The sequence below is a fragment of the Tursiops truncatus genome, chromosome 15 (genome assembly GCF_011762595.2).
Source record: "Tursiops truncatus isolate mTurTru1 chromosome 15, mTurTru1.mat.Y, whole genome shotgun sequence".
NCBI lineage: Eukaryota > Metazoa > Chordata > Mammalia > Artiodactyla > Delphinidae > Tursiops > Tursiops truncatus.
The window spans coordinates 23,025,643-23,053,031 of record NC_047048.1 but is presented as its reverse complement, the minus strand read 5'-3'; the positions used below and the strand labels follow the sequence as shown (position 1 = coordinate 23,053,031).

At 36.1% G+C, this 27,389-nt stretch overlaps 1 protein-coding gene across 7 annotated transcripts; it reads left to right on the top strand.

Moving 5' to 3' along the window:
• Window positions 1-469: 469 nt before the first annotated feature.
• Window positions 470-27,389, top strand: CCP110 (centriolar coiled-coil protein 110). Of its 7 annotated transcripts, XM_073792250.1 has the most exons (17): window positions 472-651; window positions 1,645-1,701; window positions 2,238-2,396; window positions 4,760-4,915; window positions 7,913-8,041; window positions 11,192-12,842; window positions 14,885-15,015; window positions 16,024-16,201; window positions 16,760-16,899; window positions 17,148-17,264; window positions 17,601-17,702; window positions 17,887-18,003; window positions 21,053-21,126; window positions 21,685-21,747; window positions 22,423-22,482; window positions 22,969-23,054; window positions 25,407-25,519. In XM_073792250.1, exons 4-17 carry the CDS (start codon window positions 4,775-4,777, stop codon window positions 25,457-25,459), a joined length of 3,042 nt encoding a protein of 1,013 aa, XP_073648351.1. In that variant the 5' UTR covers window positions 472-651; window positions 1,645-1,701; window positions 2,238-2,396; window positions 4,760-4,774; the 3' UTR covers window positions 25,460-25,519. The 7 variants fall into 7 exon arrangements, with proteins under 7 accessions (XP_033696534.1, XP_033696531.1, XP_073648351.1 ...); XM_033840640.2 differs by lacking the exon at window positions 1,645-1,701 and having other exon boundaries at window positions 471-651; window positions 14,888-15,015; XM_019921793.3 differs by lacking the exon at window positions 1,645-1,701.

The following is a 27,389-nucleotide window of genomic DNA, read 5'->3' as shown; positions in this document are numbered from 1 at the left end:
GCCATCTTGGACCTGTTAACTACCTTTCTTGGAGCTATTTTCCCACTGATTTGCAAGCGGGTATGGATGTGTTGAAGCTTAGAGTTGGCATCTAGGATTCAGTAATTTTTTATTGACAGAGAAAAAAATTTTGGTGACCGTTGTATGTATTAAAACGATTATACATAAAGAAGTTCCTCTATACCGGTAAGTGAAAAATGGCAGTTTCAAGGAATATTTCAGAGGGCTTCAGACCTGAGGAGCGTTCTTAATGAAATAAGATTTGCGAGCCTGCAGTGAAGACTACGCCTCCCAGCTTGCACCGCGCCTCCCTCAAGTACAACGCCCTCCATCGCTGGGCCTGGACGTGTACCCAGGCGCGCAAAGCACCTCGGGGATTGTAGTTTTATGGAGGCCCAACCAGTCCAACGGCCCGGAAGCAACCACCGGAAGTGCCGGCCCTAAGAGGTGGAGTCCGGACGGCGGCGGCAGCGGCGGCGGCGGCGGTTGCCAGGAGCCCGCGTTGCCGCCTGAGCACCGTAATATGGCGGGGAGGAGGAGGAGGAGGCGGCGGTGGATGGAGCTGCTCTCAGTCAGTACCAATTGAGCAGTTTGTTTCCTGCCAAGGCCCGGAGCGAGGGGAGGAAAGCTGCCGTGGCCGTGGGAGAACAGGTGTGTGCGTGAGAGGGGCCTTGACTCAGCGGGTCCGGCTGCGAGGCCGCAGGGCGGGCGGAATTGGCGCGCTATCTGAGGGCGGGCTCTGCACGGAACCCGAGCGAAGGTGCCGGGCTCTTGGGCCTCGAGCCTCTGGGAAGGCTCCGGGTGGGCGGAGGCGGATATCCCGGGGGCCGGCGGCACCGGGCGCGGAGGTGATGCTCAGATGCTGGCACCGTCTGGTGGGTGTTCGGGATGGAGCCTTATCAGAGGAGTTGGGGGAGGTGGGCTTGGGGCGCTAGGGTGAGGGCAGAGGGTCCACAGTAAATAAACTCGGGCCAGACCCGAGGAACCACCTCCTGTTGATAAAAGTGGTTGGGCCTTTTTTTTTTCTGGCTAGGGGAGCATCCCCAGGGTGTGCCCTGGCCATTTCTGAACGGCAGTTAGCACCAAGCAAAGACCCTAGGAGCGCTGTTTACTCTGCCTTTGCGATTCTCTGGGGGCAGAAGCATGAAGAAAAAAAGGAAATTCTCTTTATTACCCATGATGCTACTGGGTGTTTCCCACCCTTTGCTTCTATCTGGTTATAATCCCAGTTCCCTACCCCCCAGTTTAGGCAAATGGCAGGCGCCTAGAGATTGATTTAGTGGGGAGGGGTCTGGACACAGCAAAATGAGGAAGCTGTTGTCCCCCTTTCCACGTTTTTAAGTTAAATTGAATCTTACCAGGAACCAAGAACTGTCGCTACCCTCCAGGAGTTCATAAACTAGTGAAAAAAATCATAGTCATCATCATCCTCTTCGAAATAAAAGTCGCTCCCATTTATTGATGCTTTCTGCATATCCTACAGTATACTAATGAATCCTCACAGAATCTCTTTGAGATAGATACTCTTGATTATCCCTGTTTTACAAATGAGGAAACTGAGACAGAGATGGTAAGTGAATTGCCAAGAACATACAGCTAGTGTGTGTGCCTGAATAAGAACCTTCCCCTTTATTGCCTCTACAGGAAGTTTGTTTTTAGGATGACTGATGGGTAAACAACCAGCTAACAACTGACAACAAGGCAAGATGTGTTCTGTGTTACTTTTACCATTCCCTTCAGTGACATTTCTGATAGAGCACTGGTGAGGAGTAGGTAGCAGAATCATGAGTCTATGGAGTTTGCAAAGAGGCTTATTTGGGGAAGGATCATCGTCTAAATGGAGAAGACAGGGCATGTCTGAACTTGATGCAGCCAACAAATTATTAATTCAAGTGGACCAGTAATGCCTGCTGGTAAAGTATGGGGCAGCAGATTTGTGGTTGGAGTGGCCTTGTAGTCAAGGCTCCCTTAAAATAAAACCCTTCTCACAGGGGTAATTGTGGCATGAGAAGCGAAGTGCCCTCTTGCTTAATCATATAAGATACAGACACTCGCTTTTTAAATGGGTGCCTTTGCAGTTTAGAGGTACCAGTTTCTCTGAGAAAAGGGTCATCTATGAAACAGTCATTCTCAAAATTCCATTCTTCTTTGCTAGCTTCTTTGCTGTGTAGTCCACTGTCTTCTTTTTTCTGGTTTACATTATTGTTTGAGCTAATTATCCTAATTTATTTATTCAGTATTTTTATGAAGTGCCTACTGTGTACAGACACTGTCCTATGTAATGGGGATTCAGTGGTGAGCAAGACTGAGAAGGTACCTGTGCTTATGGAGCTTACATTTTGGTGGAGGAAGAAAGACAAAAACCAAGGAAATAAACAAGATAATTTCAGATAGTGGTAAGTGCTATGAAAATTGGGAAACAGCAGGGTAGTGTGATAGTGAATGACACAGGGTTAATTTAGTTGGGATAATCAGGGACGGCCTCAGAAGAGGAGACCTCCAAGCTGAGACTAAAGGATGAGAATGATCCAGTCATGCTGTAGGGTCACTTGGTAATTTCCATAATCATCATATTAGACTTGTATTTGGATGTTTAATACCTTATTATAGGCTATAAGTTATGCTGTAATAATAATATATTGCTGTATGTCTGCAATATATATGACAAACATATACTGTTTAAGGGATGTGAATTTAACTTTCTGAAGCAATGAGGCATATTTTTTATATGATGTTGTTGAAAGAAATATAAAACTTTTGCCATAAAGATATTTTATTTCCTTAAATTTCCTAGACCTTCCATTCTTTGCTTGTGTGTCCATTGGAAGTATATTACATTAATTGTATGAGTAATCTGTTTTGGTTTCTTGTAATGCTGGATGCATGGGTTGTGTTAAAAAATCTTTTGAAGTATTTTAGTAGAAATGGGGTCATTCGAATTTCTCATATCTTAGCTTATGCCTATTTTGATTGTTAAGATATCATAATGTGGGTTGAAGTCTAGATTAAAAAAGGAGGCCTTGCTATGGTTATCATGCAGTTAAGGTGTTATGTTTTGTTTTTTACTGTTGCTTGTCTTATGAATATAAGTTTGCAAAATAATCTCATTTACACTCTAGAGAACCATTTCTTTGAAATTAAACTCTCAGTTTGCATAAATGAATGTAGAAATAATTAGAATTGATGGGATGGTAGGAGGAAGTCTTGCTATTAATAAGACTACCAGTTGGTCAAAAGTAGCAATATATCTTTTTTCATAATCTAATCATAATTTTGAATATGATTTTTCTTCATTTCTAACTGTGATATTATTTGTCCCTGATACGTTAGCGTACTAAATTTTTAAGTATCTTGAGGCTTAGGGCAGTATCGTATTGTATCTTGTTTCATGTTTGCATATCCCACGTCATGAACTGAATTTCCCTTCCCTCTCTGTTTTTTTATTTGTTAATTAATTGTTTTAAAATGAACACTTAAAGAAGCATTATTGTATTATTTTTTCTGTTTTCACAGATCATATCGTTGTTGGTTATGTGTCCAGTGATATCCCTCTTTCCCTTTCCCTTTCCCTTGTTTATTTAAAGGAAACAATGCCAGACATAATGCTATGGAAACAGGCAATCAAATATTTAACACTTGCTACATGAATGAATTTGGTATCTAACCCTTCCTTTTACCTTGTATTTTCATAGCCACCATCACAGGTTCCCAGAAATTGTGAAATTACTGGACTGATTATTTTAAGTGGTTTGGTGATGGTTCCACTTTTTAACAGTAAAGTGAATTAATATGAGAGCCAGTAGATTCTGTTTTCCACTTCCGACTGATTTGCTCAGTTATCATGGAGTCAAATTATATTCTTTAGATATGCAAGTAATAGACTTTGGACTCCATGATAGAAAAAAGAACTTTTAAAAGTAAATATCAGTTTTTATTTAACTAGCCCTTTTGTCTCTTGTTTTGGCTACAAAAGCATTCCAACCTTTGTATTATTTAGGTTTTTTTTTTTTTTAAATAAACCGTGGTACACATTTTTGTGCTTAGATTTCTTTCTTATTTATTTATTTTGACTGCGTTGGGTCTTTGTCGCCGCATGCGGGCTTTCTCTAGCTGTGGCGAGCGGGGGCTACTCTTCGTTGGGTGCGCAGGCTTTTCATTGTGGTGGCTTCCTCTTGTTGCAGAGCGCAGGCTCTAGGCACGCGGGCTCAGTAGTTGTGGCTTGCGGGCTCTAGAGCACAGACTCAATAGTTGTGGTGTATGGGCTTAGTTGATCTGCGGCATGTGGGATCTTCCCGGACCAGGGCTCGAACCTGTGTCCCCTGCATTGGCAGACGGATTCTTAATCACTTCGCCACCAGGGAAGTCCTATTTAGTTTTCCTTGTGATGTGTAGATAAGTCCTCCTGAAGAAAAGATAATATTATGTTTTACAACTGAAGTTAGGTTGTATAGAACTTTGTTTCCTTTCAGAAGGTTTCATTGCTGAGTTCTTAGTACTTTTCTAAACTAATCACATTTAAAGATTGATTATGTACAAATCTTCAGAAATATTTAATATATGAAGCAAGGCTTGACTGGGCAGGGTCTTGAGGTGCTTTCCTATACCCAAGAATTAGCTCCTGATCAGTGAAACAATTCTGGGAAAGCCAGTTCTAGGAATTGTGAATTCTAGGAATATTTCAGTGCCCTACAAATTTGCCAAATAAATTAAGATCTATTTTTGTCAGCACATTAAAAATGGCTTTTTTTCTCTCTTGTAGTGTGATTGTGGGAAGATGGAAGAGTATGAAAAGTTCTGTGAGAAAATTCTTGCCAGAATCCAAGAAGCATCACTAGCCACAGAGAGCTTTCTACCTGTCCAGTCTGAAAGCATCTCACTTATTCGCTTCCATGGAGTGGCTGTGCTTTCTCCACTGGTAAATGTTTTTGATTTTAAATAATCTTTTTTTCCATAGTGAATCACTAAGATAGTTCACAGAAAAACAAAAGAAAGGCTGGCTTATAAATATCAAAAAGATGCCTGACCCTTTTCATAAGTAAAGAAATGCAAATGAGTTAGCGGTTGGTTTTTTTTGTTTGTTTTTTGCTTTTTTTTTTTTTAACATTTGATTGGCAACGATCTGATAGGACCTAGTATTTCTTAGCTTGTGGGGAGGAGGCACTTAAAATGCACTTTTGCTGAGAGAATCGGTTGATTTTATTTTTTGATGAGCAGTTTGGTAGTGTTTATCAGAATTTAAAAGTGTATATAACCTTTGACTCAGCAATTCCATTTTGGGGAATATCTTACAATTATACTCATCCATGTGCCTGAAGAAGTATGTGTAAGGTTATAGGAGCATTGTTTAAAAGAGCAAAAGATTGATAAACAACCTAAATGTCCATTAGTAATGGGCTAGTTTAACTAACTGGTCCACTTTATAGACTCATTAAAATGAGTACAGTAGATCTTAATGTGTGGGCATGGAAGGATCTTCACAAGCTGCTGTAAATCACTGGACAGCATGCTCTCAGAGGCAGTATAGAGTAGTAGTTAAAGCCTGGCTCTGGATCCTTCTGGCCTGGATTCAGATTATTGCTCTGCCACTTACCTGCTGTGTGAACTTGCAGGTCCATTTTCTTTATCTGTTAAATGAGGCTAAAAAATAGTGCCTATCTCATTGGGCTGTTTTGAGGAAAACGAACTAATACATTTAAAATGCTTAGAACACTACCTAGATCATAGTAGGTACTCAATATATGCTAACTATTTGGGTTTTTAAATAAGACTGTTATCTTCTTTCTCTGGGGAGGAGTGAGGGAATATCAGATGAGAGGGAAGACGCACTTTTCATCGTGTTTCCCTTTGATACTGATTGAATATTTTATAAATGTATGTGACGTTATTTCAAATCAGAAAATATTACTGAAAGAGAGTTTTAAATTTATTTCTTTTTTGTATAGCAGGATTTAAAAGGTCAATATTTTCTGTCAACTTTTTGTAATGAAATTTTCAACCATACAGAAAAGTTGAAAGGATAGTTCAGTGACTACCCACATATCTACCATTTAGATTCAACAATTTTTAACATTTTTGCTGTCTTCACTTTATTGCGTTATTTGCTTTATTTAAAACTTTTTTTGTTTTATTGCTGAGCCATTTGAAAATTACAGATACATGACACTTCTCCCCTAAATATTTTGGTATACAGTTTCTAAAAATAAGGATACTCTCCTACATAAAACTCCAATATCGTATCACACTTTACGAAAATTAATAATAATTTTAATAGCATCTAATATTCTGTTTATATTCAGATTTCTCTATTTGTGCTCAAAATGTCTTTTATAACTTTTTTATTGTCTGGATCCAGTCAGAGTTCACAAATAGCATTCACTTGTTATGTTTTTTTTTTTTTTTCACTTGTTATGTTTTTTAATGTCTTTGACGTAGAACAGTTCCTTAATTTCTTTAAAAAATTGTTCTTTATGATAGTAAATTTTTAAAGAGATCTTACAGAATGCCTTCTATTTCGGATTTGTCTAATTGTTTCCTCATGGTGACATTTAACTTACCCTCTAGTCCCTGTAGTTCCTATAAACTGGAAATTAGCCTAATAGTTTGGTTAGAGTCAGGTTAAACATTTTTAGCAAGAATTCTTTGGCGATGATGCCATGTACTTCATATTAAATTAAATCAGAAGTTACATAATGTGTAGTTGTTTGTCTATTAGTAATGTGTAGTTTGAACACTTGCTTCTACAGTGGTGACTGCCATATGACTCTAAAGGTATACATTTTCTTTTCTCTTTTCGATTAGCAAGTAAACTGGAATGATTCTTTGGTACCATGCAAATAAGAAAAGATTTTAAAACATTTTTATCAGCTACTTGATGACATATTGCTTGATTAGTTTAATATAGGCCAAAATGTCTGGGCCTTGTTGTGTAAGGTCTACGACTTCATCAGTTACTTATTTATAAACAAAATCTAATGCTTATGGACCTTAATCCATGATTTTAGGTTGTATTTGATAGTCAAATACTGCAACTTCGAAATAATTTTTTATGACATGTTTTCTATTTGCATAAATCTAAAATAAGTCTTGACTCCTTAACATAGTGACTGAACTTCCCAGGACTTAATAATAAAGACTTAAATCCACACACAAAAAAATAATGCTTGGACGCCTTCAATTTTTTCAATACATTACATTTTTATTGGAGGTTACAATGAAGTGGAACCAAATATGTGTTCTGATTTTGTAGGCAAATAAAACATTATCTGTTTCTTTTATCATTAAACCTTTGGACATTTTCTTGAGGTAGCAAAGAGGTGAATTGTATACTGATTAGAGGATTAGAAACTAAAGAATCTTAACTGAACCAGTGAAGTAAGACATTACCAAAGGAAAATCTCAACAGTAGCCAATAGGGTTAATTTTATCTTTCATTTCAGAGCATTTGATAAGTGAACAGTTTTTTTTTCTTTCAACTGAGAATAATTACTTACAGTAAAATGCACAGATCTTAAGTGTTAAAGTTCCATGAATGCTGGGGATTTCCCTGGTGGCCTAGTGGTTAAGACTCCGTGCTCCCAATTCACGGGGCATGGGTTCAATCCCTGGTCAGGGAACTAAGATCACATATGCCACACAGTGCGACCAAAAAAAAAAAAAAAGCAAAAAAAGCAGTCCCATGAGTTCTGATACATGGCATCCATTTATAACTCACACCCACACAACATATTCATTACCACAGAAAAATTTCATATGCTCCATTCCAGTCATCACCCCCAACCACTGTTCAGATTTCTTTCACTATAGTTAGTTTTACCTGTTGCACACATTTTTAATCATTCTGGTTCAAAACTACCTGATTTTATGATATTTTTACATTTATGAGAAATAATTACATATTTATGATGTTTTTCAGCTTAATATTGAGAAAAGAAAGGAAATGCAACAAGAAAAGCAGAAAGCACTTGATGTAGAAGGAAGAAAGCAGGTTAACAGGAATAGAGCTTTACTGACACGTGTCCAGGAGATTCTTGAAAATGTTCAGGTGTGTAATTTAAGCTCTTTTAAATTATAATTAAGAAATCATGAATTAAGCATTGATGATAATTTTTCAGAAATAAATTTGCCTTAGTAGTTAATTACCAATATACTGTTAAGCTTGAGAATCTTCATAATTTGTGATATTCCATTTCAGTTACTCCAAAGAAAATTCACTTGCTTGTTAGTGGTGCTCAGTACTTGAATCAGAGGGTACTTAGACAATGGACCCATACACTGAGTATAATTGCTTGTTGTCTATGTCTTATGACTCTAAAAACATTGAATTCTCAGTGACAAAATGATAGAATTGGCCATTGTAGTTTACCTCTGAACTAATCAGACTATTGACTCAATGACCTTATTCTCATTCTCTGCTAAAGTAAATAACTGTCCCCCATTTTTTTTTCTGGTGAAAATTCTGCTCTTAGATACACAAATGCAATTTAGATTAGATAATAGAATTGCCTAGATGCATCTTAGATACAAATTGAAACTTTTTAAACAACACATCTATACCTTTGCAATGATTTTTATTTAATTTAAATTTGTATAAACAATGTGTTTTAAGGTCTGGATCATTTCATACTAAAAACAGTGAATTAGATAAAACAAATAATTTCTGCCTTATATAACCCTGTTTCGCTGGTTACATCTTTTAATTTTTTTTATAATCCTAGGGGTTTGTGGTTTGTGTAATTCATACTAGATGATTTATGTACAATGACCCTTAGGATATTTCCCACTAACTACTACCTTCATTTCTCTGTGGGTAGTAGATTTTAATTTGTAAAGTATAATTACTGCTCATATTGAGTTTATAAAATGTAGTGAGTAGCACAATAAAGGTAGGTTTTTAATTTATTAGATATTTCCTATTATTGGAACAAAAATGGCATATCATTCTTGGTCCACTGAGGGAATATATCAAATATACTACTAATGAGTTTGTTGTTGAGTTTAAAGACTTTCTCTGCTTAATAGAACGTGTACAATGTTGAACTATAGAGTAATGAATTAATTATTCAGATAGAGAAATTTTATATAATACAAATAGATTTCTAAGGTCTGTTTTACCTGATGATTCTGATAGGTTTTGTTGTTGTTGTTATTTAAATTGTCTAACCAAAGGCTTTTTTAGTGATGTACAAAAAGCATGGCTGCTGAATATTACAAATATGAAATGTTTAGCTATTTTGAGGAAATAATTTATTTTACTTAAACCTGCGAACATGTGTCATGAGTATGTATCCCTTTTGTTTTATTTTGATCGTGAGGTTGTGACCAAGTAGATCTTGTTGTACTGTTTATTGTGTAGTACCTGGAAAGGTACTACATTACATGTCTTGGGATTTGTAAGGTAAAATAGGAGTGCCATATTGCCTAAGAAAAAAAACACATACAAAACAACCTAAAAATCTTTTAAAATTCAGGATTCTGGAGTGTATTCATATGATAATATGATAATGATTTCTGCCAGTTTCATATATGCTTGTATAATGTTTAGAAAACATCCTAGTTCACTTTTTGTTCTTTTGCAAAGTCGAATTACTTACATACAAAATGTAATTTTATTGTTTTCTGTTGGATCTTTTGTGTATACAATTGTTTTCATCTTTATTAAATTTTTAACTTATTTTGCTTGTTCAAAAACTCATTAACAGGTTGCTGTTTTATTTTATTTTTTATTTTTTATAAATTTATTTATTTATTTTTGGCTGTGTTGGGTCTTCGTTTCTGTGCGAGGGCTTTCTCTAGGTGCGGCGAGCGGGGGCCACTCTTCATCGCGGTGCGCGGGCCTCTCACTGTTGCGGCCTTTCCTGTTTCGGAGCTCCGCGGCATGTGGGATCCTCCCAGACCAGGGCTCGAACCCATGTCCCCTGCATTGGCAGGCAGATTCTCAACCACTGCGCCACCAGGGAAGCCCCCACGTTGCTGGTTTAAATGATCATCCAGCTAATCAAATTGAAACTTGCCTTAATCAGGTTTTAAGTTGAAGTTTTTCTTATTTTTTAAGTATTAAGCTAGATGGCTGACCTTTCATTTACCACAAATTTGTCTCATCATATAGAAGGATTTTAGTTAAAATTTGGAGTAAGCGTATGGGAGGCAGGATTCTTGGTACTGAATTATTTTTTTGCTTAATCAGTGTCCTGGGCAAGTTAGTCCTTGTTAAAGAGGAATCATCTATGTAAGAAATTTAATTACTTGCTATTTATCTTACACATTATTATCCCTAGATGACAGTTCTCATAGGAGGAGCAGTTGGTGATGTTATAACATATAACCAGAAGAAAGTTGAGGAAAATGCTTCTATTCCAAGATTAAATTGCACATGAGTATATGAATGTATATGTGTGTGTATATGTATGCACATATGTTCATATTTGTATCAGATTAGATAAGTGACTTTTTTCTTTTCTTTCTTTCTTTTTTTTTTTTTTTTGCGGTACGCGGGCCTCTCACTGTTGTGGCCTCTCCCATTGCAGAGCACAGGCTCCGGACGCGCAGGCTCAGCGGCCATGGCTCATGGGCCCAGCCGCTCCACGGCATGCGGGATCCCCCCGGACCGGGGCACAAACCCACGTCCCCTGCATCGGCAGGCTGACTCTTAACCACTGCGCCACCAGGGAATCTCCTCTTTCTTTCTTTCTTTTTGGCCGCACCTGGCGGCGTGTGGGATCTTAGTTCCCCGACCAGGGACTGAACCCGCACTCCCTGCAGTGGAAGTGTGGAGTCTTAACCACTGGACCGTGAGGGAATTCTCTTTTAATCTGTTAATAAATAGGCCAGGATGACCAGTAGATGCTTTTTATAGTAATTTGAGCTCCATGTGATATAGAATACCATTGAAAAGGTCATCTGAGTTTTTATTTGTGTTTTCAAATATTAGAACTCTGAATCTTCAGTTTCAGTTGCACTTTAGAAAACAATGAAATCAAAGGCTTTTTGTGTAGTCAGGAAATATTGCTTTTTATTTCTTAAATTTATTTTTATTTGTTTATTTATTTATTTATTGGCTGAGCCACACAGCATGTGAAATTAGTTCCCCAAGCAGGGATCGAACCTGTGCCCCGTGCAGTGGAAGTACGGAATCCTAACCAATGGACCACCAGGGAATTCCTGGGAATAATAATTTTTAAATTTCCTTTTTCAGGTTAGAAAAGCACCTAATGCCTGTGATTTTGATCAGTGGGAGACTGAAACAGTTTACTCTAATTCAGAAGTCAGAAACTTGAATGTTCCTGCTACACTTCCAAATATCTTGCCAAGCCCTACTGAACACTCTACTTTAGCAAAGTTTGAAAAGATACCTGGAATTTTGCCATTGAATACTGAGGACCAATTTAAATCTAATGGGGTAGACTTAGCTAGGGACTCAGAAGAATTCAATTGTCTGAAGCAATGTGATAGTTCAAATATTAGCCACGCAGAAAACGAAGCTTCTCTGAAGACCTCCTCAGCAGCTGCACAAGAGCTACTTATTTCTGGTGGTCTCTTTCCAACAAATGAAGAACAAGATCCGTCACTTGTGGGGGAAGTTACTCCCGATCCCTACATAATGAGTCTTCAGAAGCTGATGAAAAAGTCAAAGGAATATATAGAAAGAGAGCAATCTAGACACAGTCTGAGAAGTAGTGCAAAGAGGAGTGTTAGTGAGAGTTATTCAGACAAAGAAAATGATGCTGTTAAAGTGACTGACTGTGAAAAGGAGAAGGCCCAGTTGATGGGCAGGCACTGTGGTTCAGTTATTCCTGACAAACCAAGCCTTAATAAATCAAATGTTCTTCTCCAAGGTGCTTCCACTCAAGCAAGCAGCGTGAATACGTCCATTTCAGGTAGCTTTTCTAAAGTGGACATACCTATACCAACTGGCCATTCTACTGTTTTAGAGCCTGATTCTGATTTTAAACGCATTCCCACTTTTGTTACTGAAAATAATGTTATCAAAAGTCTTACTGGTTCATATGCCAAATTACCTAGCCCAGAGCCAAGCCTAAGTCCTAAAATGCATCGAAGGTGTTCTAGGCCATCATCAGCATGTCATATACTTATAAATAACCCAATAAATGCTTGTGAATTAAGTCCTAAAGGAAAAGAACAGGCAGTAGACTTAGTTGTTCAAGAAACTGATGAAAAAACAAATGTACCTGAAACTGTGCCAGAGTTACCAATTGATTTAGCAGGAGTTTGTTCAAGCAAGGTTTATGTCAGTAAAAATACATCTGAAGCCATACAGGAAATGGTTTTAGGTAAATCAAATCAGGTATGTCAGTCTTCAGGAAGTCAATTAGAAAATAAAGTTATTCATGGACTTGCTATCACGGAAGGTCAGTTAACATCTGATGGGAGAGGACCACAGAAAATGGACAGTACATGTACTGCAGTGGAAAGATTGCATGAGCCATATGCCACCAGTCAATGTATAGTGAGTCAAAACTTTGGAACTGTGAGTGGACTCAAGTCAGCCAATGTGTTAGAGAAAAACTCCTGCAATTTCCAAATGGGACTGAATAAGTCTTACGACGTAAAAAACCCATCTCCTTTACTGATGCAAAACCAGAATACCAGACAGCATATGGACACCCCTGCAGTGTCCTGTGGAAATGAACAATTTTTGGATAACAGTTTTGAGAAAGTTAAACGGAGACTTGATTTAGATATTGATAATTTGCAAAAAGAAAACTGGCCTTATGTCATAACAACTGGAATAGCTGAACAGGAAAGGCAACATTTGCCAGAAAAAAGATACTCTAAGGGGTCTGTCTACATCAACAAGAATAAAATGTTAGAAAGTAGTTCAAAAGGTAAGAAAGCTTCGAAGTGTTTAATATCTGCCAAGCAGGTGGCATCTCTATTTAATACCTTTAATTGATAATTAATAATTGTCATAATAATAATAATTGCAGAATAATTATAATTGTCTTCATCTGTTCATTTATCAGAGAGCAGTTTACTGCCATTTTGATAGGCTTTTGATAGCCAGTTTACTAGCTACAGTTTACTGCCATTTGATAGGCTTTCTTAAAGGATTTTCCTATTTAGATTATGAATCTTTCACAATCCACTTGGTATTATAGAGAATATTGTTAATGACTGGAGGAAAAAGTTCTTGCATGAAACATCACTCATAGTTTTAATCCAGTATATTGCTATGATGTCTTCCTTTTGGACTGTGGTTTCTAATATTTTCATCAGTTTGCCCTTTCATTTGTAATGAGATCTTCATGTAGTTGGCCCTTTAGTAAACACTTTAACACTAAATTATTAGAGAAGATATCACAAATAAGGCTCTGTGAGTAGTGTTTCAAGAGTGGTGTCTTTATTAATGAAAATTATTTCAAATTTCTGTTGCGTCTAGTGTTATATTAACAGTAACTTGTTAAAACATGTCTTCTTTATTACTCCTTACTTTGTTGTCATGGCTCACAGTTCTTCATTACTGATGTGGAAGACATATAAATCAAGTAAATTATGTTTTTAGACACAGACATTTCAACTCTAATGTGATATGCATCCTCCTGAAAAAAACTTCGTATTCTGTAAAATTGCACACTAAAAGTAACAAGGTTTATAGGAAAAATAGGGTTGGGTTGGGGCAGACTACGTAACACCTGTGCGACTTTATAAGCACTCTAATAAAAACAGTTGATGTCTGAGGAGCCAGCTTGGCTTCTCCAAGTAGATGACACAGCAGGCTGGAAGCTGTCTCGGTGAATACCTAAAGTACACAGACTGACCAAGTGGCAGTTCTGGCAGTGCTTTCACAAGAGGAAGGCCGGTGCCTGTGAGATGAGGCCAGGCATGGAGGCAGCCGGCTTGCTATCAGAGTGGGCAAGGGCGGCAGTGCATCGTGCCGAGAGCTGCCCGTAGCTTGGCTGCCTGCCTCGGGCACACCTCCCAGAGAGGGATCCCCTGGACAGGCACTCATTTATAAAGTTTTTAAGGTAGAGCTGAATGGACTCCAGTTGTTGGCTGAGTGGTCGAGTGGAGGGCCTTTTTCCTTTCTTGCTGAACGTTACAATTCAACTGCTTTTCCAGTCCCCCCTCCCCCGCCTATAAAAAAATTGCACGTGAACAACTGCATATTGTTGTAGCTGAATAAAATGTATTTAGGAACAAATTATCAGAATACCATGGCAGGTAGGACAACTATAATGCGCTTATCTTCAATGAAAATCATTGACTGTGTATTTGGAAAGAAGGATTCTTTGAATTTAGTTGAATTATAATGGATTCCTAAATATCTATGTGCTACATCTGTGTAATACTTGATATTTCAACATTTCAAAGTGTCACACCACTTTCTATTCAGTAAGTTGCATAGTCATACTGATTTAATAAATTTTTTAGTTAGTAATTAAAATATCTAGAATTTTAATATCCAGTCTTTTTTGGAGCCTCAAGCTGAGTAGCTTTATACTGTCAAAGCAACATTTATTTTAAAAAAGTAAAACAAAGCAAAAGTAGAAGCTACAATACCAGAGACCCTGGAGAAGGACAGGAGTGAAGAAAATAAATGGAGGTGAGATGCACATGAGAACCACATTGTGAAGTTAATTGGAGTAAAGAGAATTGGATGGAACACATAGTCTTGGCTTCATCAGTTCAGATCATGATGGGATCTGTCGAACGAGTGGGTTAGGGTGATGAGATACAGACCTTTAGTAGCATGAAATGAGAGGAGGGCAAAAGAGAATGTGATTCAAAGTGGGGACCTGGCTGTATCTTGATTGTACTGGGTCAGATCCAGGAATACTCTCTGGTCAGAAGTGTAATTTAAATTGATGTTATAAAACATCAGATATTACTAAATTTTCTAAATTTGAGGGGACATGTTTCTTTTCAGAAGGTGAGGAGATATTAAAAAGCAAGATGTTAGCTTTCGAAGAAATGCGGAAGAGACTAGAAGAGCAGCACGCCCAGCAGTTATCGCTACTCATAGCTGAGCAGGAAAGGGAACAGGAGAGACTGCAAAAGGTGAGGAATTAAAATGTAGGGATATAGGGCTGGTGAGTGGAGTTTTGGTCATGTATAGGACACTTATAATTGTTACCCTTGTGTATCTTAATCTAAGGGGGTTATTGATTTTCATACATGGAGAGGTTTTTTTTGTTTGGGTTTAAAAAAAGGTGACTTTGGAATTATCAGGTTTTTTTTAACATCTTTATTGGAGTATAATTGCTTTACAATGGTGTGTTAGTTTCTGCTTTATAACAAAGTGAATCAGCTATACATATACACATATCCCCATATCTCTTCCCTCTTGCATCTCCCTCCCTCCCACCCTCCTATCCCACCCCTCTAGGTGGTCACAAAGCACTGAGCTGATCTCCCTGTGCTATGCGGCTGCTTCCCACTAGCTATTGGTTTTACATTTGGTAGTGTACATATGTCCATGCCTCTCTCTCACTCTGTCCCAGCTTACCCTTCCCCCTCCCCATGTCATGGAGAGTATTTTTATTGCCAAAATGTGAATTAAAATATTTTGATCCTTATCTAAAAATAAATGCATAATTTATCAAAAGGATACTTAATTGAATCCTTGATTCAAAATTTGTAATATTTTTAAAAGGTATTTTGTAAGTAGATGCTGAAATATGCATTCTGTAAGAGTATATCATAAGAGGAAGGACACTTGTTTTAAGATTATCACATTTTAAAATCAATTAAATAAATTGTCAATTTTATTTGAGGGAGGAGAACCTGAAATAAATAATAATTTGCTGATAACCATACATACTTTTTTTTTTTTAAAGAGCATTTATTTATTTATTTATTTATTTTGGCCGCATAGCTCACGTGCCTCCGCGGCATGTGGGATCTTCCCAGACCGGGGCACAAACCCGTGTCCCCTGCATCGGCAGGCGGACTCTCAACCACTGCGCCACCAGGGAAGCCCCATACATACTTTTAGCTGAGCCTAAAATACTATTTGGAGATGTAATTAAAAGAGCTACCATATTATAATAAACTGTTAATCTACAGGAAATAGAAGAACGGGAGAAAATGTTAAAAGAGAAGAAGGTGATTACAGCGGAAGCCTCTGAATTGGACATTAGCAATGCTGTGGACTTAGAATGGAGAAAGATAAGTGACTCTGGTTTACTAGAAACAATGCTGTCTCAAGTGGACTCACTCCATTCTTCAAATTCAAATAGTTCTGGTAAATATTAAAAAAAAATCCATTTCCATTTGAAAAAATTATCCTATAGTAAGATATTTTATTTGGCACACTTTAAAATTGTACCTCCTTTCTATAAGTCATTCCACATCCAACCCATGCTATTTGCCAGCTCCTTAGAAACTGGTGAAAAATGAAGTGATAGCAGCAGATCAAAGACCAATGAGCAGGTTCACGAGAAAAGCCACCTTAGCAAGGAAAATATCAGGAAATTTGACTCAGAGCCTGGTCTTTGTTCATTCAAGTAGCAGGTGATATTCTTCAAGTGATAACACAGTTTGCTATCTCCTTAGTGATCTTGAATTACATCTAATTACCCAGTCCCAATAAGAGCTTATCTTCACATCTTCAATTATCCTGAGATGCTGTTTGTGTTGAAAAGATCCATCTGGTACATATGCTTAAAGTCCATAAATATTTTAAGTCTCCTATGGATCAGTTTCAGAGTTGTTATTCTTAATGAGTGTCATGTTTATTTGGATGTTCTGTGTATTCTAATTATTTGACATGAAGTATAATACTTTATGTATATTTCTCAAGGTTTCACAAGTTCTGCCCTACAACACAGCTTTGGTTCTGCAAGTGAAGTACCATTCTACCTCTGGGGATCATCAACTAGTGGCTTGACCAAACTCTCAGTAACAAGACCTTTTGGAAGGGCCAAAACTAAATGGTCTCAGGTGGGCAAACTTAAAGATATATGCATGCATGTCTGTCTATATCTTTTCTAAAGAGCTATGTTATCTTAGGTTATACAAATGAGGCATAAATATTTTGCAATACATCAAAAGCTTAACTTTTATTAAAGATTAAACTACAAAGAGTAAACACACATAGAAGAATTTAGTCATTGTAATAGATTAAGAAAAACAATCTTGAGTATAATGCTCAGATTATTAAAATGTTGTGTCTATCTTATTTCTTCTAGGTTTTCAGTGCAGAAGTACAAGCAAAATTTAACAAAGTAACTGCAGTAGCAAAAGGATTTCTTACTCGTAGGCTCATGCAGACAGATAAACTGAAACAACTTCGACAAACTGTAAAAGTAAGAGGATTGTGTAAATTGTATTACATTTCTGTCTCAGTTTCTATCAGTGTTGTGACAGCTGAGTTGACAAATTAGTTCAGAACTTAGGCAGATCAAACATTTTTTAGTCACATAGGCTGTTTTTGAAATTGATTAATCTCATTCAGATAATTTTTTAAAATATGTAAACGAAGTAATTTGTGCATTTTTTTGTCTCACTTTAAAGTGAGTGCTGTTTGACTTCTGATGTAATAGTTTTGTGTTCTTCATTTCGTTTTGACTGAGAAAAAGAACAAAAGGAAACTCCAGTGATCATGAAATCTTTCTAGAAAAATGAAGGAGCATTTCTTTCAGGATACTATGGAATTCATAAGAAGTTTTCAGTTGGAAGCACCATTAAAGAGAGGTGTTGTTTCAGCACAAGATGCTTCTCTTCAGGAAAGAGTGTTAGCTCAGGTAATGCATGTATCCTCAAGGCTCTTAGGGAATGGAAATGTTTTATTTCTCTACCTTCACTGAACCACTGAAAGTAGGTTTCAATGAAAACTTTAACCTTTTTCTCTAAATAAGAGCATACGTAATACTACTGACCTCTAACCTCATCTTTTTAAATGGGTATATTTTCTTCTTTTGAACTTAGTTGCGAGCTGCCCTGTATGGTATTCATGACATATTCTTTGTAATGGATGCAGCTGAAAGAATGTCTATTCTACATCATGATCGAGAAGTTCGCAAAGAGAAAATGCTCAGGCAAATGGTATGTTACATGACTTTTAAACTAGTGAGTGAAAAAACCCCTCTATTTCTTTTACACTCACAAATTATTTCTGTTACCAAATGTGTGGGTTTTCCCCCCACACCAGATCTCTGACACCAGCTGGGTGTCCTACAATTCAATTCAGTTCTGATACCATCTACCTGGAGTTAGTATCAGATCCTACATGTCAAGGAGGCAGTCTTATGAGACTGCCCCCACTTCAGATGCCAATCTCATTAAATAAACCTTTAGGAAAAAATAGGAAAGAATTTTTGTACTTGTTTAGATACATATTAATTATACATGTTAATTCAAGGGTTAAGTATATTTTATTAATAATTATGTTGCTTCTGACCAACTAGCTATAAAGTGGGGTTCCCATGACTCCCTCCTCGGGTTTGAAAATTTTTCTAGAATGGTTCACAGAACTCAGGGAAACATTTGCTTACATTTAATGGTTTATTATATAATAAAGGATACAGTAACAGATACAGATGAACAGCCAGATAGAGAGATGCATAGGGCGAGGTGTGGAAGGGTCCTGAGAGCAGGAGCTTCTGTCCTGTGGAGGGTGTGTGCCACCTTCCCAGCATGTGGATGTGTATTTTAGGGTTTTTATGGAGGCTTCATCACGTAGGCATGATTGATTATTGACTCAATCTCCAGCCTCTGTCCTGTCCCCAGAGGATAGGGGGTGAGGCTGAAAGTTTCAAGGTTGTAATCGTGCTTGGTCTTTCTGGTGACTAGCCCTCATTCAGAGCCCACCAAAAGTTGTCTTATTAGAACAAAAGATACTTTAGGGGATTTCCCTGGCTGTCCAGTGGTTAAGGCTCGGTGCTTTCACTGTCGGGGCCTGGGTTCAAAAAAATTGCTTCTATCTCCTGGGAAATTTCAAGGGATTTAGGAGCTCAGTGTCAGGAACCGAAGTCAAAGATCAAGCATTAGAACAAAAGATGCTCCTATCACTCAGGAGATTTGATTAAAAGGGTTTTAGGAGCTTTGTGTCAGGAACTGGGGTCAAAGACCAAATATTAATAGGAACCAGGGGCAGATCAATCGATTGATTGATCTATCTATAATTACTTCACATTGAGGTTCTTCTGGGTTTGGTGTAATTGATACTAAATATCATTCTTTATTGACTTTAGCACCCATCCTACTATTCTTTTTTTTTTTTTAATATTTAGTTATTTCTGGCTGAGTTGGGTCTTCATTGCTGTGCACAGGCTTTCTCTAGTTGCGGCGAGCAGGGGCTACTCTTTGTTGTGGTGCACGGGCTTCTCATTGTGGGGCTTCTCTTGTTGCGGAGCACAGGCTCTAGGTGTGTGGGCTTCAGTAGTTGTGGCTCGCGGACTCCAGAGCGCAGGCTCAACAGTTGCGGCGCACGGGCCTAGTTGCTCCGCACGGGCCTAGTTGCTCCGCGGCACATGGGATCCTCCCGGACTAGGGCCCAAACCTGCGTCCCCCGCATTGGCAGGCGGACTCCCAACCACTGCACCCCCAGGGAAGCCCCCATCCTACAATTCTTAAAACAGGTAGTTCCCAGGATTACCAATAATATTTAAATCTGTAGACAAATTTAAAAGAAATTGGCAAGAATTACATACTGTTTTTGGGATTAGATTTTTGAGTTAAGTGTTGAATATTACTTGGATGACTCATAAAAAACTGTCCGCTGCTCCTGATTGAATTTCCTTGAAACTGTCATGTACATTTTACCTCTTTTGGAAATCAGAGTTAGAAAAGAGGCTCCAAATTAATTTGAAAAACAGTTGATCCTTGAACAACGTGGAGGCTTAGGGGTGGCCCACAGTCAGAAATCTCAGTATAACTTCCGACTCCCCAACAACTTAACTACTAATAGTCTACTGTTGACCAGAAGTCTTACCAATAACATAAACAGTCAATTAACACATATGTTATATGTTATATGTATTATATACTGTATCCTTAAAATAAGTTAGAGAAAAGAAAATATTAAGAAAATCATAAAGAAAATACATTTATAGTACTGTACTGTATTTATCAATACCATAATTTATGTTGTCTGTTTATAAGATGAATCATGTCTGTTAAGTACCTACATCAATATTGTCTTATATGATACAAAACACTGTAGATGTTACATGTATTACTAACATTAGACATCAAAAATGAAAAGATAAAAAAAATGAAAAGATAATGTGAAAAACAAGTTCACATTTATTTACAGTTGTAACAATTCATGCATTGATAATGAGGAAGCAGCAATATGTTTGATTTGTGGGAACCTAGTGTAATCAATATGATTGCTTCACAGTAGCCTAGCCTGTACACTAAGGAATAAATTGTTATAATCATGGCATACAGTGTTGTCATATTCATAATACAGTATTGGAAACAGTGTTACATTAAAAAAAAACCCACATACCTGTGATGATAGGCTGTAGTTGAGAGAGAAGAGAGGGAGAGGGAGGCACAGAGAGAGAGATAGAGCGAGAGGCCTGCATACTGAATGGTAATGTAACTCTTTGAAAGCAGTTATAAAACAGTAAGAAAACTGACACATTAATTTTATATTAAATATCACTCACCTTATGCTTATGTAAGGATAGACTAGTATATACATATATTTTATGCATTCATGACATAAATTTTTTTTTCATATTTCTAGGTTATGTGGTTCATCTGTGAGTTTTTTAAAGTCATAAATCTCCAAAAAATTTTCCAATATATTTGTTGGAAAAAAACCTGCATGTAAGTCACCTGTGCAGTTCAAATCTGTGTTGTTCAAGGGTCAACTGTATATCAGAGTGTTGGAGATCTGTGGTTTGAATCAGTGATCTTAGTGTGGTTGGCAAAAGAAAAGCCAAATTTATACCATTTCATTGGGAAAAATAATTTTAATTATTTAATTTAAAAAATTAGACTGCTTCAATTGTAAAGACTAAATTAAAGTTCAAAATGCCAGTAAGAGAAGCTTTTCCATGCAATTTGAGATCATTCAATACTATACTTTAGTGGTATTACTGGTACCACTAGAGCTTTATGTTACTTTTGTATTTTAAAGGATAAAATGAAAAGTCCACGAGTGGCTCTTTCAGCTGCAACACAGAAGTCTCTTGATAGGAAGAAGTACATGAAGTAAGTTTTTTTCATGTCTTGTCATATTCTAATTTAATTATTATCAAGCCAATTAATTTTAAGCAACTGTTGGTTTGTATATTCAAATTAGAAATAAAGAATTGTTAACACTTCTGCAGCTGAGGTGATAGAAATCCCTTTATATAAATAGTTTTATTAAAATCAGGTGGTAAAATCTGATTTTATCTTTAGATAAATGTATTAACTAATAAATTGGTCAACATTCAACTTGTGTAATTGATAGCTAATCAAGTAATCTTAAAAATACTTAATCCTTATATTCAGTGTTAATTTTATATCTTTTAAATATATTCTTTTTCAAATATCCTAAAGACTTCATAGCAGGAAAAACTTAATGCAAATAATATTCTGAAACTATCCTATTAAAACTCTTCTTTCTTGAAATTTGTCTTTAGTATGCTTATTACAGCTCTTTCAGTAGTGCACCAACTTTGAAATGATGATTTGTTTCTGTCATCCTGTATCACATTTGTAATCATGTGTTTTCCCCCTTTCTAAATACATTATTTGTGTGTCCTTATTTTTATATTGTGTTAGAGCTGCAGAAATGGGAATGCCAAATAAGAAATTTTTGGTTAAGCAAAATCCTTCTGAAACAAGGTGAGAAAAATCACTTAGTCTCAGTAAGAGGCTATTTTTTAACTTTTAAGGAAAAGAAAATCTTATAAATCCCAAGCTTGTTTTTTGTTGGCTTTGTTCTACTTTACATCAGTAAATCTCTCCCTGTTGGGGTGGAGGGTCACAGAGTCAGAATCCGTAGTAACACCTGGTCATATACATGGTCATGTGCCAGACCAGATGTTCCTGGAGCTTTCTGTAGGACATGCTATCTCTGATGGAAATTTGAGCCCCGTATGTCCTGAGTTCAGTCTGCAGTCCAAGGGGTCTTTGATACTTACTTAAAAACCTTAGAAAGCTAGCTTAATGTTTCTGACGTGTTTTCTGCTCTTACAAGAGTGATGTTTTGTTTCTCAGATGTTTGAAAGGAAAAATTCCTTCTGTAAAGTACCTAAATAAATTATCTAAAAGCACAAGGATTAATACTTGTGTTAGACATCTCTTTCCTGATAAAAAAACCGAGGTTTGTTCTCTTGGTGAGCAAATAAGCACTATATTAATACACTTTAATCAATTTGTTTTGCATTGTGATAATGTATAGGCCAAATCGTTGCATCGTTGACTTCTGCCTCACTGTTTCTTTCATCTGTTGAAAGAAAGTGGGGGAAAAACTGAATTTATCCTATTGAATTAATTTTTTATTTACCTTGTCAACAGAGTCCTTCAGCCAAATCAAGGACAGAATGCACCTGTTCATAGGCTACTGAGTAGACAAGGGTAAGAATTCAACACACATGGGTATTTAAAAATATTCAAATCAAGATTAGCTTTGAGAGGGATTAGCTTTTTATATAAAGGATAACTATTTTCAAATGTGATCTTTTTATAGTATTAGGAAGAGCTTTTAACGTTTTGTTCAAAGATAACCCTTTGATGTACTGTTGTGTATTAAATTTTAATTATCATCTTATGTTGGCGTGTTTTTACTTTTCATTTCATACCATTTTGCTCATTAAATAATGTAAACATCCACATAGTAAGTTCAACATCACCAAAGTGTTTCTCCAACAAAGCATAAGTCATGGTTATAGTCTCCTGACGAAGGGAAAGGTATAGTTTCTTTACTGTGCACATGCATGAGACTTAATTCTTTTCAAGCTTATTTGTGCTTTGAACGGTTGATGCAGTATGGTTGCTTTTTTTGAATGTTGAACATTTAGAACTTAACGCAAGTGACTTATTAATTTTTTTATATTCAATTAGAACCCCTAAGACATCAGTGAAGGGGGTTGTGCAAAATAGACAGAAGTCTTCACAGAGCAGAGTGCCTAACAGAGCGCCTGTTTCAGGTGTGTAGCAAACGAATTCCTGAAACCCATTCAATAGAAAGACGTGCACAAGCTGCCCCATGACCCAGGCCATACCAGCGGGATAGACTGTCTTTCCTTGCCACCATAATTTTGGCATATTCACCGTCATTCCTACTAGTGATCATTTGTATTAGTATTTTGCGGCAGTCAGGAGATCTTAGTGAAACTGTGGTTGCAATCTTGATTTCTGTAAATTCCATGGAGACACTATGTATTTTTTAATCTGAAAACTTTGTAGAATTATACATGCTTAACTCAGAAAAGTTTTTATAAATGAGTAAAATATAATGATCTGATGTCTAAATCTGTGCATGTCTATTCAGCTTTGGGAAAGTGTATCACCCAGGAATATTTGTATCTGCACATAAGGGGAAGAATTTCTCTCTGACCACAAGGTCACATGTGAATATGCCAAATGGGAGGGGGTGAAGTCTTAATCTTTTGCTCAATAAGAAGCTTGAGCTAAATTTCTCTTTATGTTCATTATTTGAGAATTATTTAAGGGCTAAGCCAAAAAGTGTATTTTAAAATCCTATTTATGGTGGCAAAAAGACAAATTCAGTGTTGAGCTAATGCAAAACCCTTAAGCTAATGTTTTAATATTTTTTAGGTGTCTTTGTTAAGACACTGTGATAACTCACCAAAAATTATGTGATCCATTAAAAATACTTGCAGAATGCTTTGCTTTAACTAGACTGATTTCTAAACATTTAAAAGAAACCTAATCACCAGGCAATTAAAATTAAATCTTTAATCAATTCTAGTCTTCTCATTAATACACCATTAGTCATATTTTAGAGCTTTTACTACTAAGTAATTTTCTCCAAATTAGGAGGGAATAAGCAACATAAATTTTTTCATGTTATTCACATAAGTTCAAAGAGGGAACAAGATATTGATCACAACTTTGAATTGATTGCTCACCTTTTGCATGTATATATAGTGAGTTTAATTCATAATGTTGAATATATAGAGGATAATTTAAAAGGTCATCTTTTGGAATTCACTGTGAGTGACAGTCAATGGAGTTGTTTTAAAGGGGATTACAGAGCTGAAAATCCTGCTTATTCCAGAGGTAGAATCAGCTGGTTTGAAAGATAACCATTTGGAAGAACTCAGACCAAACATCAGACCTGTTGCTTGTGAAGTTACATGGAATTTTAAGACATTTTCCATTTTTCCTCGTTAGTGTTGTATATTGTAATAAATCCTAGCTAGTTGGCAAATCATTGAGGAATTAGTATTGCTTTGCCTAATGTTGTCTATTGCCCAAGTGACTACTCTCCATATTCTTTTCTCATGCATTTCATCTCCACTATTTGTCACCTGTGAATCTATAAGTAAAATAGCAACTACTGTTTCTATTCAGTAATACGCAACAGTATAAAGGATGAATAGGAAGTCATTGCAGTTAATGTGTACAATGAAGTTTAGTATCTAGAACTATTGTGGTTTAATTGCATTGCAACATAATTATTAATAAAAATGTACTTAACCCTTGAATTAACATGTATAATTAACATGTATCTAAACAAGTACAAAAATTCTTTCCTAATTTTTCCTAAAGATTTACTTATACGTGAGTGCATATTTAGACAATTGAAAAAGACTAAAGAATTTTATCCTTTTACATAAACTGAAAATTTGGCTTATGACTAAAATTCTACTATGAATCTCAACACAGGGATCCATAGTTGCTTTTGAAAAGATTATTCTTTCCTCCTTAAATTTTTTATGGCCTGGATTATGTTTCAAACAAATTTGAAATTATGCTTTGATATGACCTACATGGAGGACAAACCTTTTATTAAGCATTTTATAGAAAACTCATTTTTATGTTGATAGACTATCATATTCTTTAGACTGAAGTACAATTCTAAGGCGTTAAAGTTTGCTGCAAAGCAATTAAAGTTGTTTATAGTTTTTAGAAACTAAATTGCAGTCTCTGATCTCATATATGTTTTAAAACATTCATTTGATGTCTTGTGCTTAAGAGTTTATAGTGAAATTCAGAAATTGCTAATTAAAGCAGAGTAGGAGGTAGTAATGCAAAATGGTTAAGTAAAACAATGAATCAGGTAGAATTGGGTTCTCAGAGTTTCTGCTTCTAGCTCTGTTACTTACACAGGTGACTTACTCTCCTATGTCTCAGTTTTATTATTGTTAAAACAGTAGTAACAATTTTGACCTCGTGATTATTTTACATAAGGATTAAATATAATAATGTGTTTTGCTTAGCTCAGTGCTTGGTGCATAGTGAGCACTCATTAAATGGTATCATTACAGAAAAACTAACATTGAGAAATAATAATAGTTTTGCTCTATTTTTAGGAGTATATGCAGGAAAAATCCAAAGAAAGCAGCCAAATGTTGCGACAACTTAAGAAGACAACATTCATTAGGATAAAAAAGGGGGGAAGGGTTAGGATCCATATTATTTTCCCTGCTCACGACTTTTTATTTAACTCTGGACTCTGTTTACACAGGCAAAGTGATGCCAAAGGGCTGAAAAATCATCTGGATATTTTGGTCAGCCTGGCTAATCCCATCCCCCCCACCGAATTTTCCTCTTAATATCGGTTTCAGGTGAAGACAAATTAGTGTTTAGTAATTGGCTCATTTCTGTCCTTAACCTGCACAAACATAAGTTTGTTTTATTACTCAGGTGTCCGCTGAGAACCTTTTTGTAAACTTAAAGGACATTTGCGTTTATTTCTATAAAATATTGAAAAGGTGTGATAACTTATAAATAAGTTCTGAAATATAAATTTCATTAATCTCTGCACACTGATTGCTGAATTTGATAAACTAGATACTGTTCTGTTTGAGGGGAAATTATTGCAGAAGAATGTTTTTCCCCGGTTTTGTAACTTTGAAAACTCTGATTAATCTCTCATATTCTTGGACTTACAGTGTAACCACATAGGATAGAACACTTGCCTGTTGATTGTGGTCTACCTAAAATTCACCACAGGAGTAGCTGGGCATCACCATTTTGGTCATAGGTACACATTCCTCTCAGCAACTAGTTGTCTCACAGAAATGTTAGGCTTAATGTATGTTAATAATGTATGTTACCCTAGTACTATTAGAAACGTTTCTATTAAATTATAAAATCTTTCTGTGGAGGGTATAACAAATTTGGGGAAGATAGCACAATGTTCTTAAATGTAGTAGCGCTTAGGAATGAATGCATTATTACATCTATTTCTTTAAAATAGAATAACGTGTTGCATGCAGTTACATTTTCTATTTAGTCTGTTTATTTCTTCATAGTCTGCTTTTTTTAGCATGCTGGATTTAGGGGAGAATAAAGGGCTATACAATATGATAAATTCAGATTTTCAAATGGGATAATAATACTGTCTAGCTTAAAGTCTGCATTACATAAGAGGCACTAATGTTTAAGGTTTTTCATCACTTACATAATCATTTAAAATATAAACCAAAAAGTGTTACCAAGGGAACATGATTTTATGAAAAAGAATGTCACTGTTAATTTATCATGCCATCTCCAAAAGGGCTTTGTGCTTCTCACATAAAATTGGGAACATTTATGTGTACATTTAATCTTTCTAACTTAAATTTTAAAAAGATACTGGTATTTTGAAAATGCAGACTATATATATATATTCTTAATATTCTCTTAAGAATGTCGAGATAAAGATTGTTTTCTTCGATTTTCCATTCCATTTAAAATTTAACTTTTACATCTAGCTGTAGACAGAAAATAGTAATCTACTCTGGGTGTAAACTTGATTTTCTTTATTGAGATGTATCATTTATTTAATGAGTGAATCAGAAAATTAGAAATAGAACACAGTCAAAAATGTCTGAGTTACCAATTTATATTTGTGGGCAAAGTGTATCAAAATTATCTTAATATGATAAATTGTGCTTTATCATTCTGAAAACTCAGGATACAGCTTACTCAGATCTTGTGGGTCTTTCCAGTATGAAAGATAGATGCTAAAAGTTTTGTGTACAGTAATGCAAATTGGCTACAACAAATAGTATGTTTCAGAGATAAAACTAGTTTTAGATTAAGGATGCAAAACTTGAGTGTTTTTTTTAAGGATAAAAGCTTGTGTGTTTTATAAATTTTTTTAATGTTCACAGCTTTTTCTCATAAAAGTGCCAGACATTGTTTTGTGCTTTTAATGGATTTTTATTTATATATATTATTTTTGTTATTTTTTCTTTGAGTGGAATGTCCATGAATGTAAATTATATTTATTTTTATACTTTAATTTTAATTTTCACTAGTTTTGCTTCTAGGCAAAAGGCAAAATAAACTTTTCATCTTAAAAGAAA

Excerpts from the sequence above, each read along its gene's own strand:
- CCP110 (XM_004321485.4), top strand. The coding sequence starts at position 4,775 with ATGGAAGAGTATGAAAAGTTCTGTGAGAAAATTCTTGCCAGAATCCAA. Across the intron at positions 8,042-11,191 it reads AGATTCTTGAAAATGTTCAG|GTTAGAAAAGCACCTAATGC; the intron begins GTGTGTAATTTA and ends TTCCTTTTTCAG. Across the intron at positions 23,055-25,406 it reads TAACAGAGCGCCTGTTTCAG|GAGTATATGCAGGAAAAATC; the intron begins GTGTGTAGCAAA and ends CTCTATTTTTAG.